We start from the raw sequence: 13,816 nt of genomic DNA, 5'->3' as shown, positions 1-13,816 counted from the left end.
ACTGTGAAAACACTAACATACTCCTGTGGGCTCATACGGTACCTCATCCCTGACAAAATCATAAACTACCATTTTGGGTTTTTTTGGCCCTGTAGACTTAGAAAACAAACTTTTACTTTTGCTCTCACTAATTTGTCCACTGACAATGTCAAACAGTGGACATACTACTGTTCAAAAGTTTGGGGTCAGTAAGATTTTTTTTTTTTTTTGAAAGAAATGAATCAAGCACAAACATTTGATCGAAAGTGGGATTATTAAAAAAATCTGTCAAATAAATACTGTTCTTTAGAATATCCTGTTCATCAAACAATCTGGTTGCCACATGTATATTAAAGGGATAGTTCACGCAAAAATGAAAATTTGCGCTTAATTTAATTTACTCACCCTCAGGCCATCCAAGATAGGTGAATTTTTCTAGTAAATCTTTACTGTTCTACTGAATTAAAAAAATAAAAATAAAATACATATTGGATGGCCTATAGGCAGAGCTGGGTAGATTACTTACAAATTGTAATCCGTTACCGATTCCAAATTACATGACAAAAATTGTAGTTAGTAACGTAATCCATTATATTACACATTTTACACAGATCTAGAGAGATCTGTTAGTGTTTAATGTTCTGTTGGGATTTAAAGGGTTTCTGTTGTCTGTGTTTTGTGGGTCACCATTGTGCTGAAGAGTAGAGTGTGTGCTTCAGTCCAGGAGAAGACCAAGAAACATTGATGTTATGCTGCATGTTGATTTATTTAAAGGCAGTAACTAAAAAAAAATAAAGTTTCACAGAGAATGTTTCACAATGATAATCCAGGAAATACCTGTAAAGTAACAGTTAAAAAAAAAAAAAACATTTAAGAAAAAATAGGATGTTTTACCTTAATTTTACAGTTTTTGTTTGGCAGCTAATTGCCAGTCATTGACCATTTAAAAAATAATAAATAAGATAAAATAAATTAAATTAAATTGATTTTTTATTTTATTAAAAAAATAAAATAAGTTCTTTAATCATTATTTCCATTGGTACAGTGTAGACTATTTCAGAAAGGAAAATTTAAAAGATAAAAAAGAGAAATTAGAGAGAATCAATAAATGATGAATAATTTATTGCTATTGTGTGAATAATATGTAATCATGTAATCAAAAAAGTAACTGTAGTCTGTTTACGAGTATTTTAAAATGTAACTTACTCTAATTACAAGTACTTAATTTTTGGAATCTGATTACGTAATCCAGATTACATGTAATCAGTTACTACCCAGCTCTGCCTATAGGGTGAGTAAATTTCAAATTTATTTTTTGGATGAACAATCCCTTTAAGCAGCACAACGGTTTCAGTGTTGTAAACAAAAATGCAGCTTGAGAACCAAATCAGCATATTAGAATGATTTCAGTTTTGCCTGACAGGAATAAATCACATTTAAAATATAGTTGTTTTAATTTGAAAAAATGTTGCATAATATTTCTGTTTTACTTTATTTTTGATCAAATAACTGCAGCCTCGAACATTAGATAATTAAATTATGGATTGTGTTTAATACCATTTTGTGGTGGAAATGATTCAACCCTTTAAAAAAATAGAAGTCAACAATATCTAATTAAGCTTAATATTTTCCCAATTTTTATCAAAAAAGATAACTGAATACAATTGCAGTTTTATTAGAAATTAGACATAAATTAGTTTATCATTTTGTTTTCTTCACACATCACCTCAAGAATCACTAACTCTGCCTCCTTGGTAAACAAGTACATTAAATCTTAATGCTATTATTTTTTTTTGAAAAGTTGAGGATTTTTTTTTTTTTTAATTGAATAATTAATGTTTATTTCATTCTGTTAGATCATCTTAGTTTTAAACATACGGATTCATATTTTTTGTGGAGGATTTTCATATTGCAATATTGAAAGTTTAAGTCTGGTGCCACTACAAGCTTCCAAGACAATTTTAAATGTGTCCTTCAAATAACAAAAGATACCAATTTAAATCTTTTAGTTTCAATGAAAATCAACCCCAGAGACATAAAAGTCCCAGAAACACATAACACACTTTTATGAATGTTTAATATCCTCTGTGCTGTTCTGGGGCCATTATATCACTCTAACCGTTACCTTTAGGACTTCAGGGGACTTTAACTGCTCCCTGGGGAGGACACCACCCCTCGCCCCTTTTCTTAGGGCAAAATTAACCCCCTCTCTCTTACCCTGGGACAGGTTTTGGGGCTTTTCTTGCTGGCTGTGGCAGTTTGTCAGCCTGTTGGGGCCATGTGTCAGGTCAGACAGGAGGAGATGATATGCTGGGTTGTTTAACAGCAGTGCTAGGAGGACACACACACACAAATCCCACGGACACACGAGTCCACGAAAGGCACGACAGTGTGAGCGGTCACCACATGAAAAAACACGACACGAAATGGCACAACCACAACCACAACCAAACCACAGCACAACACAACACAACACGAGACGACACAACACAACAACAAAACAAACAACAGGGCCGTTAAGGGGTGACAGAGCAAACCAGTTACATGTGAGATGCACAAACACAGCAGGCAGTGTTATCATTGATAATGACGCAGGCTGTTAATCATCTTTTCATTGGTCAGTCCATTATGGGACATTCGTTTATGTTAATTAAGATATGAAAACAATCACACAATGATTCAAAAATGAAGTATTCATCATGAATGCAACTATGGAAGGAAAAACAGATACATTTGAATACAAGTGGGGTATGAGTGAAATAAAATCTCCCTCCCTCCTCTCTCTGTCAGATAGGACAGTGGCTCTTTGTGTTTGGGTTGTGGATTGTCCTAAAGTACTTTTTCTGATGTCGTTTTGGCAGTGCTGTTCACTCTCCATGGTGACTTACTGAGTGAGGTATATGAATGCTGAGTGTGCGTGTGTGTGTGTGTGTTTTGTGTGTCACCTGTGCTGTCACGTTGCTCTCGGGGCCGCAGTACAGTGCTGGGCTCCTGGTATTCTCCCTCGCGGTCCCGGTCGTCGGGGAAGGTGTGTATCCGCTGGTAGCGGCTGGAGTATGTGTGGGTGTTAGTGTTATTGATCACCACATTGTCCGATGGAACCGAAAGATGAACCCGCAGCTCGTCGCTGGAGAGGCTGCCTTGGGCCTGGATACAGGGAGACAAAATTAAAGAGCCATGAAATCAAATTTGGAGTTTTGGATGCTATAACAGATAAATGCAAATAAAATGCAGTTTTCTATTATGAGAAAATGAATCAAACAGATAAATTACAAAAATATTTAGCTTTCATACAACAGTCTAAAAACAGGCCAGGCCGATATTAAGTATTTTCATGGTTATCGTTCATTTTCAACACCGATTTGTATCAATAGTTTAAAAGCATTTAAAGAACATTTTTGTCAGAGTCCTTGTAATTCTTAATTTTGATACACATTCTCATTTTTACACAAGACACATATACATATATATATATACATACACATATATATGTATGTATGTATATATGTGTGTATATATATATCTGTTATCGGTCTACTTGATCTGTAATAATCAGCATAATCTCTGAAAAACACATATCGGTCGACCCTTAGACAGTAGTGGCATTCCTGAATGAATCAGGATGAACCTTAAATGTTTTCAAATTAATATGTTGACTGAATAATTTAACGACTCACTCAAGATTTTACTTGATTTGGTGATAAATTAATCAGTGTTTTTGAATAAATCACCTCAGTGAATGATTCAATGACTTACCAATAAAGACAAATCACTTATTTTATTCCTACATGAATCAGTGCTTATAAACAAATCAGTTAAACAAATTTAATGAGTTAATGACTCGCTCACAAAGACAATGATACAAACACTGAAAAGTCCCAGTGCTTTTAAACTGTATAAAAACATAGTTAGGAAAAACACCTTGCCAAGTAGTTTCTTCCAGTACTGCCTCCAAAGTATGACAGCTATGACAGCCAATAGGAGCAGGATAATTCCAACCAGGCAGCCAATCAGGATGGCTGTGTTGCTGCTGTCATCTTTGGCCACAGGTAAGCCCGCCCTCAGAGTGACAGCAGGAAACTCTGTTAAAACCAAACACAACAGTTTTATGATTAAGTGTTTATGTTAGTGTAATGCCATTCTGACATTACAAATGATTACAAACACCATAAATGAGGCATTTAAAGACCTACAGTGTGTTTAGAGGGTAAAACCAAAGCTTATCTGTCCATTACAGCCACCTTCTTATCTCAGTGCTGGGTTGGGCAGTGATAAGTAAATGCCTTCATGGTCACTGACACAGTTTGTGTGATTTGACTTGCTTTCTTAGCTTTCTTATACACTGTCTGTCTGTGTGTGTGTATGTGTGTGTGTGTGTGTGTGTGTGTGTGTGTGTGTGCGCGTGTGTTTTTATGACAAATGAGGACATAAATTTGTATAATGACAAGGGTATGACATAGGTATTACAAGGAGAAGGTGACTTTTCAGGACATTACCCCATGTCCCCACTTTTCAAAACACTTATAAATCACACACAGTGTATTGAAAATCTGAAATAGCACAAAGTTTCCTGTAAGGGTTAGGTTTAGGTGTAGGGTTGGTGTAGGTCAATAGCACATACAGTTTGTACAGTATAAAAACCATTATGCCTATGGGATGTCCCCACTTTTCACAAAAACAAACGTGCGTGTGTGTGTGTGTGTGTGTGTGTGTGTTCTTATGTTGGTAAATTTAGGAGGCAGCTGTTGTTTTGGGGGACTGTAATAAGCTTTGACGGGAGTAAATGAGCTGTGAGAGTGGGCACAGTCCTAAAGCTGAGGAAACTGAAGTTAAATCAAAGAGGGACAACAGCAAGGACAGCTGGAGCAATTCCACAAAGATACTTTATGAGTTTGGCTATATGAAACGCTCAAAACAATAGAGCATTGTTAAAGTCAAGGGGGAAAAAAACATCCGAATCATGCAAAAAACATTCTCTCCAGGCTTCAAGATCGACACGCATGCACACACACAACAACCAACCACATTCTCAAGGGATTTTATGAAGGCAGGGTTTTCAATTGTAAAGAAGTTTAGAGGGGAGCATTATAAAATGCCTCTGTACTGGTAAACATGCCATAAAAATCTAAGACGCAAGAATAAGTATTGGAGACGGTACTCTTTTCCTCCCCTTGTCCTTCTCTCTTTCTCTCTCTCTCACCTGTTTGTATGCTGCTGGGCAGCAGTGAAGTAATGGTCATGAGGAGGTCTGGAAAAATGAGGGTGTACAAGTCAGAAGAGGGAGAATTAGAGAGACAGGGGTTGGTGACATGGGAGTGCTGAAAGGTGAGGTAGGGCAGACTGTGAGGATGGGATGAAGCTAGGCCTTTTCAGTTTGTAAGGATGCATTTTCTCAATAATTCTCCAAATAAACCACATAAACAGGGTTGGAAATCAAAAAATGAAAAAAATAAAATAAGTAAAATTTGATTGATTGATTTTACGTATTTAGTATCCTTGGTCCAGAGTATTTTTTATTTATTTTTTAAATAAAGAGGATTGTTGTAATTAAGGGTACTTTATATATATAGGCTTTTATTATTATTTGTATATATTTACACAATATATTATATATTACAAATAATAAAATAAGTAGTTTTGTTTTTGTCTTGTACATAGCAAAATACATTCTACAAAAACAATACAACTTCACACACACACACACACACACACACACACACACATATGTGTGTGTGCTTATATGTGAAGCGGTATTGTACTTTTACAACATATTCTTAAACAATTATTGGGTGGACAACATCCAAAAATACTAAAAGTATCATAAAAAAAAAATCATTACGGAAACAAAATCTTTGCGATTCCATTCCAATACTAACAATCAGCACTAATGCAAACATGGCAGGGCAGTGCATTGCATACACACTACGTGGAGGGGTTGACATGCGTCCGACTCACCGGTGGGGCTGCTGGTTCCGTTTGCGGTGCTGGGGGTGTGAGGAGAAGTAGCATTGAGAGGACGAGTGCTGGAGGAAGGCAGAGGAGGAAGGATGGATCCATCCTCAAATGGCACTGGAGACAAGATAACGGAGATAGAAAGAATTAGATAAGCAGGCTTTATCTCAGAGCCAAAATGATCAATATTCAAGCTTTATCTCTGTCTTATCTACAGACCCATCAAGTACGGGTCTCAAAGTGAATGCGACACCAAGTCTCACTTTTTCTCCAAATAACTGTTGTCAGCTGTAAGTATCCTCGCAAGTCACATTATGATGATTTGCTCATATTTTGGTTGATATCGACCAACCAATCAGAACCCAAAGTCACACACTCTGAAGAATTATTTAGTTGACAGTACTGTGTTACTTAATTTGGATAATTTAGCTATATTTCATTAAATAAGTGCATAAGCATGAACGCAAAACATTCAGAGAAGTCAAGATTTTCTTTGGAATTCTTTGTGGCAAAGGATCATACTATTCATTGCTTTCCTGCAAGAAAAGACATCTTAAACCAGTCTAAGCTGTTTTTGTTGGTCTCAGCTGGATTTGGGGCACTCTTCAACTGGTAAGGCTGGAAGACCAGCTCGACAGGACTGGGAAACCAACTAAACTTTTTTTTAGACTAAACTAAGTTCAGACCACAACATTAGGTTGGTTTAAGATGATTTAGCGGGTTTTTACACAACTCTCTAATAAAAACTCAACCAGCTCAACCGTCAAACTGCATAATAGGAAAAAATCCCACAAAGCACTTTTTCTTCTCACTTTGGTCTGAACTCAAATCAAACAGCTATGTAATAGGTCTAATAAATTGCTACTATATACTTGAAAGTGGCTGCAGAACTGTAATGCTAATGAGCCACAGTACTTTGCTGTGAGAGGTCAGGAGTGTGTTCATACTCGAGTAGAAGCTTATCTCGCTGATGAGGAGCCAGCGGTCACTGAAAGAAAAACGGCAGCGGAGAATTTGCGCCGGTCGTCCTCCGAGCGGCAGTGAGATGGTGCGGGACGAAGGATCATGTAGGTCAGACAGCGGCACTTGAAGACTGAATGCAGGCTCCGCCCACGGGCTCAACAGGCTGGCCTTAAACTCACACACCACTTCGTTGAACACCCGCACATGCTGAGTGTGTCTGTGATTACTGTGCACCTGAAACAGACATTTAAAAACAAAAACTGCAATCAGACACAACAAGACTGCAGGGAACAAAAATAAAGAGCAGTGGGAAGAATGGAGAAATAAACAGAAGTTATTACTACACAAATGAAGAAAAACAAAAGAAACAGGGAGCGAATGAGAGGTGGAGGGCAAGAACATATATAATGTGACAGGTTAGACATTAATGGTGCCGTTAGGTCAACGTGTAACTGCGCACATGTGTGGAAACACTTACTGATACATGAAACAAAACAAACTGCTACAACAGTGCCGGAGGTTAATGCATAGCAAAAGCTATCATGGTGACACCTCATAAGTCTCTTTCTCTCACACACACACACACATTATATATATATATATTTTTTTTGTAAACAAAATAAAGATTGTTCGACTACGTTTACAAGAAAATACCATTTCAGTCTTTCTACTTAAAAATCTATTATTTGTGAAATTTACAAGCAGTTTCTGAGTGAGAACTGTTTTAAAGTAAATCCAACAATGATTTATTCTCGGTGTGTGGCAAACTTTGCACTGGAGTTAATGAAGCAATTTCAGATTTGATTTGTAGAGGTAAAGTGCCGGTGAGCCTGGCGGTATTCCAAAACTGCAGGAATACAGCCGGAAATACTCTAAACAAAGGTCTGGGAGAGTGAGCACAGGGAGGCGACATAAATCATCTCGCAAAGGCACGTGAACAAGTGCTTGTTGTTATGGGAAATGTTTTAATAGGACCTCTGGTCCTTTTTCTTAGTATCTTTTGGGAATCTGCTGCAAGACTTGCAGGAAGCAAGTATTAGAGAAAGTGTTCAAAACATTGGGAAGCTGCAGGAAAAACAGGGGGCGACATGGGAGGATTATGGCGTTTCTGAATTGTCGGAGAGAAATGAATGAAGAGAATGCTCTCGAGACCGGAAAAAGCCAGAAGTGGTACAAACACATTAGCATTCCTGGTCAAAAAGACCCTTAAAAATGACAATGCACTCACACAAACACACACATGCAAATAACAAACTACAGAAATAATTATGGCGCCACAAATTGGATAACAAAACACACGGATGCCTCTCAGAATCACACAACCACAAATGCAAAGCCACAGGCAGAAAGACGAACAAAAACAAATCAAATGTTCATTAAAGGGTTGAAGGATAATGACAGACTCCTGAGGGCAGATTTACTGTGGGCAAAGCTTCATTACTGCCCTACTAACTGACTGAGATGAATTCTGGGATAGCGCTTGCCGTCTGGCATAATGGAAATTTCAGGCTGAAGATGAACAGCAGATCATTTACTCACCCTCATGTCATTCCAAACCTGTATGACTTTTTTTCATCTGCAGAACACAAAAGAACATATTCGAAAATATCTTTTTTTATGTCAATGTAATTCAATGTTATTTTGGACCCTAATGACTTTCATTGCATGGACAAAAACAGTTATTTTGTGTTCCGCAGAAGAAAGATGAAGATGAGTAAATGATGGAATGTTCCGTTTTTGGGCGAACTATCCCTTAAAACGTTTTTTTTTTTTTTAAACACTTGTATGTAAAAAATGTATACAAAAACTTATGGATGTCTAAAAATTGACTTGAAACTATAGAAGTCTCAGAAACTCAGAAATTACTGAGAAAAAGTTCTAGTATCATTTGTTTGCCTTGCTGTGATATTTTTTGTATCTAAAGCAGTGACATTAAGACATTTAAAGTGTGACTTAAAGGGACAGGTCACCCCAAAATTAAAATTACCCCAGGATTTACTCACCCAGCGTTCCAGCGGATGATGCAGGATGTAGCACGCAGTGTAAGCTCCCGTGAGAATATGCTAGTCTCACAAGAACCAAGTTTTGTTTACAGCAAAGTAAAACCAGTCTCCTCTTGTCTTATATCAAAATCCTCCGTCTTTTTTCTTTACAAATCCACATTGTGTACTTCTAGCTCATGACTGGTGTTTTGTTTTGCTTTGCTCTCTCTACTGCGCCTCCAAGTTCGTTACCGCATTCGCCTACGTCATCCGCTGGAACGCCATCTCTCGTGAACGCACCCATGTCAGTTAGTGGAAGCTAGAGATTACGCTTTATAAAGTTTTAATTGTGGATATGTTTCTTACACAAATGCATCGCTTCACTTCACAAAGCCTTTATTAACCCCCCGGAGCCATGTGGAGTACTTTTTATGATGGATGGACACTTTTTTGGCCTTCAAAATCTCGACCCCCCCATTCACTGCCATTATAAAGGTTGGAAGAGCCAGGACATTTTTAAGATAACTCTATTCGTCTGAAAGAAGAAAGTTATATACACCTAGGATGGCTCGAGGGTGTAATTTTCATTTATGGGTGTATCCCTTTTAAGTGTCCAAGCATATTTTGGGCTGCTTGTACACATACTGACCTGCATGGTGTGAAAGACCCGTGTTTTCTCGAAGTGAAACTCAATGTCAACAGTAGGCTGGCCCAAGGTTTCTCGATTCCAGCCGACGTAATCATATCCCGGCCACACTCTCAGCTCTTTACTCTCCATGAAATCATTCCCACCTAAAACACCATCACACAACTGGCCCAATCCTCCGAACATCACCCTGCGGAGAAGAGAGAGACATAAGTCATTAGGTATGTGCACACACACAGATGCATGTACTCACATACATGTTGGAATTTCCCATGCATACACATCTGGCTAGTGTCAAACGTTAGTTTAGCTATTGCAAACATTTCTGCTCCATTAAAACACATCTGGGAATGTTTCTACACAATATTCGTCAACCCCACCTGACAGATACACATACATACATGAGAAAGGGCTCTGGACTTTAACACACATCACAGAAAATTAAGCCTGACAGGAGCAGGTGAGATTTGAGAAGTTTACCTCTCAACTGCTTGTTTCTGACACACAGCATGAACCTAGGGTTGTGATCCAAGAAATCGTTGTTTTTTCTAATATTTTTTAAAAAATATTTAAAAATCAAATGTTTTGTACCATCAACGGTTCTAGAATGTGCATTCTTCTACGATTCTAAAAGACTTTGCAAGTATGATTCCAAATGCACTCTGAGCCAGTTCTTTTTAGCAAATCAAAAACAGTGAAGCAACCAGTGAATCTAAATACTTTACAAATTAATGACTTTTATAAGTCAATTATTTAAGAAAATCAAACACATCCAGCTTATGACCTATTTGATTTGAGAAAGTTATTGCGTAAAAAAAAAAAAAAAAAAAAATCTATTTATTTACTTGTTTATTTTTAATGCAATTATTCATTAATTTATGACAATATTCATTACTTTATGCCATTAATCATTTATTTATTTAGGCCAAGGGAATCTTATAATCCCCATCCCTACTTCAAACTACTTGTTTGTTGAGAGACAAGAAGTTGATGATTTAAAATTATATTTGATGGTTTCTACATGATTTTAGTTACTAACTTGATAGCACACGTACAATTTTCATGCAGATATAAAACACTTGTAGGAAGTATGAAATTGCATTCTTAAAAAATGAAAATAAAAAGTTGTGTGTTGTGTACATTACCCTGTCTCTTTACTGCCATCATAGATGGAGTCATTAAGGTAGACAGGAGTGCCTGACAGGTCCATCACATGACCCACAGGAGCGGTGTACGCCTTTAGTCCGTCTAAAAGAGAAGCAGCATGTCACTCAAAGGTAAACATCATTTTATTGTAAAATGTGCCTGATGTGAATGTAATTGAGTTGAGTGTGTGTGTGACCAGGATGATGGATTGCTTGTCATGTGTTGGACTCACCCTTCCAAACACAACCGTAGAGTTCAACTCTTAGACACACGCTCATCACACGGTCTGCCAGCGGGAAGAAGCGCACCATGCGCGCTATGATGGGCGGACCTAGGTCCTTCAGGACCACATCATATGTGTTCTCGTTCCCTGACACCACCTGAGCCAAAAACAACACAGAATAACTGTAAAATATCTAAGATCCAAATTCTGCTAACAAAACTTGATTATTAAAGTTCATACAGGGGTTACAAACCTCCTGTCCCCAGCGGTCCTTCCATGTTATCCAGTGTCGTCCATCACGAGAGTAACGCAGCCGGTAACTGCGTGCAAACTCACGCCCGAGCCCGTCTGCGTGGCGTCCCTGTGTGCCCACCAGAGACAGGAAATGAAGCTTGCGCAGATCCACCTGCAGGTACTCCGAGCCGCTGGGAAACACTGGACCAGCTGGACACCATGCACCGTCCCCCTCTCCAGTACTCAACCTAAGTCAGGACACAAACATACGTATTATGTACAAGCTCAAAATCCTGAAAGTTATCCTGAAAATAACATTCAAAATAATTCTCAAACAAATCTTATATAAAACAAAAAAACAAAACACCACAACACAAAAAGCTAAATACAACAACACCACAAACCAAAACAAGCAAAACAAAAAAACAATAACACGACTCAAAAAGTAAAATACAAAAACACACAACATACCAAAGAGAAAAAAAAAAAAAAACACAAACCAAAAGACAAAACACCACAAAAAACACAACACAAAACAAAGTAAAAATACAACACACAACAAACCAAGCAAAAAACAAAAACACAAAAAACAACAAAAAAATAAAACAACAACAACAAAAAACACTACAACACAAAACAAAGTCAAATACAACAACAAGCAAAACAAACAAGCAAAAGAAACAAAACAAACCATTTAAATACAAAAAATAAATAAAAATATAAAAATCAAATCAAATCAAATCAAACAAATAAAATAAAAAAAACTGCAGGCTAATGAGGTGATATGTAAGAGGTGAGGTCTGTGTATAAACACCATTACCTGGTTTTGCTTTCTCGCATGCCTCTAACACATACACACAACCATCTGTATGACATTTAGGCCATTCCCTCTTTTAAACTTCTTAACACACTTCACTCATTAACACAAGTAAAAGTCTAAGCTGTCGGCTGGCTCAGCATCAGTACTAAACGTTTCTCACTCATAGAAGAAAGAACAACACTAAATGTCTCTGCATTCAGCTACTGATATCACATAGGTGACGAGACACTGATGACAGACAGTGGAGACCACAAACACTCAAACGAAAAGAGAAATGCGCCTGAAATAAGATATTCCAGTGAGGTGAGGGTACTGTCACCTCACTGAGACCTCATTGTGACACAGCTGAGATCAAGAAACTGAGACCAGTCTGAGACATTTCAGATTCACCCTAGAATCTTCACCATGACCTCAGAGTCACAGAGACACACGGATCAGTCTCACAGACCCTTTCAAAATCAAAATGTGTTTTTCCATGAATAGTACACTTAAACCATCACAGTTCAGTCAAGTAAAAAGATCAGTGTTGGTCCAGATCCAATTTAAAAATTGCAAGTGCAACAAAACTACAAACAAGGTTTGCTCCTGCAGAACATTCCACCTCTAACCAGTTAACAACGTTTGTTTCCCTGTAATATTGTTTATTCTTTGGTAATTTAATCTGTGTTGCTGCTTTTCTTTTGTGAAGAGTGTTAGCTTGTATTTAACTTAATACACAGAGTTCAGCAATCGTGTTCTTGAAGTAAAAATCCTATTTATTTTCTCCAGAGGGGAACTGATGTTTAACATTAACTTATAAACTGTTAAAGACAGACCTACTGTAAAGTACATGGTTGTTAATCGATGGTATATGCTTTTGTTGCCATCAGTGTGCATTATTTCAATTAGTTTTTTAAATAATAGTGTTTAACAGTTGAAATTCACGTAAAATTTCATTTCCCATAATTCTGCAGTGTCAATAGAAAAAGGTGCAGCACTCACTCTTGAAGAGGTCAAAACTTTATTAATTACAATTATGTCTGATGAAGGCCTTGATAACGGCCAAAACGTCATTTTAATTAATAAAGTTTTGACCTCTTCAAGAGTGAGTGCTGCACCTTTTTCTATTGACATGGCTTTTTGATTTGTGGTTGCACCTCCTCTTTTGTTGGTAGAGCACCTCTTTTCAATAATTTCCATAATTCTGCAGAGAAATCTTCCCCAATCAGACAATCAGTGTCCCTATGAATCAAAACAAATGATGTAATGCTAGAAACTATATATATATATATATATATATATATATATATATATATATGTGTGTGTGTGTGTGTGTGTGTGTGTGTGTGTGTGTGTGTGTGTGTGTAAACAATGAAAAATAAATATGTAAAATCAAAATCTTTACACCAATGTCTTTTGTGATGCCTCATAAGTTTTTTTTTTTCCTTCAATAAAACCAATAAACACATTATTTTTACATTTGATATTTTCATACTTTTTTGCTTCAAGTCAAATTTGGAAATGTTGTGATTCACCTCATAGCTGGTTGGTTTTGTTCATAGCTTATAACTTTTTAAAGACTTTTTCAAAATCTCGGTAGGGAAAATGAATGGTGAATTGTTACCATATACTTTTTATACCATTTTTTAACACAATGAATAGTATACATTCATTATACAGAAGTCTTTGCACATTGTTTGAAGGACACCAATGTGCCAGATGTGGAATACATGTTCAAAAGATTATCAAAACATTTGTTAGTTGCAGCTCCTCTTCATTTGGTCTTTCTCTCATTGCATCTGTAGGTCTTCAGCATATTGTCACACAGCTGTTCTTCTGGGAGATCATGTGTGAGAACCCACCCTAACATTCAAACATCACACACACCCCCT

The 13,816-nt window shown here is 37.1% G+C and overlaps 1 protein-coding gene across 3 annotated transcripts in view; it reads right to left on the bottom strand.

The window, feature by feature from the left end:
• Positions 1-13,816, bottom strand: part of ddr1 (discoidin domain receptor tyrosine kinase 1) — a 42,434-nt gene that overhangs the window by 6,794 nt on the left and 21,824 nt on the right. Inside the window, exons 4-13 of one of the 3 annotated variants that reach the window (XM_058746307.1) lie at positions 11,145-11,373; positions 10,901-11,048; positions 10,668-10,770; positions 9,526-9,712; positions 6,879-7,128; positions 5,935-6,048; positions 5,180-5,227; positions 3,901-4,061; positions 2,925-3,126; positions 2,197-2,310 (exon numbers count right to left, since the gene is read on the bottom strand). In XM_058746307.1, the coding sequence (XP_058602290.1) occupies positions 2,197-2,310; positions 2,925-3,126; positions 3,901-4,061; positions 5,180-5,227; positions 5,935-6,048; positions 6,879-7,128; positions 9,526-9,712; positions 10,668-10,770; positions 10,901-11,048; positions 11,145-11,373 (1,556 nt within the window). The remainder of the gene's footprint in view (positions 1-2,196; positions 2,311-2,924; positions 3,127-3,900; positions 4,062-5,179; positions 5,228-5,934; positions 6,049-6,878; positions 7,129-9,525; positions 9,713-10,667; positions 10,771-10,900; positions 11,049-11,144; positions 11,374-13,816) is intronic. The other 2 variants (XM_058746309.1, XM_058746308.1) reach the window with 2 other exon arrangements.

Source organism: Onychostoma macrolepis, chromosome 16 (assembly GCF_012432095.1).
Source record: "Onychostoma macrolepis isolate SWU-2019 chromosome 16, ASM1243209v1, whole genome shotgun sequence".
NCBI classification, from domain to species: domain Eukaryota; kingdom Metazoa; phylum Chordata; class Actinopteri; order Cypriniformes; family Cyprinidae; genus Onychostoma; species Onychostoma macrolepis.
This window is presented reverse-complemented; position numbering and strand designations above follow the sequence as displayed.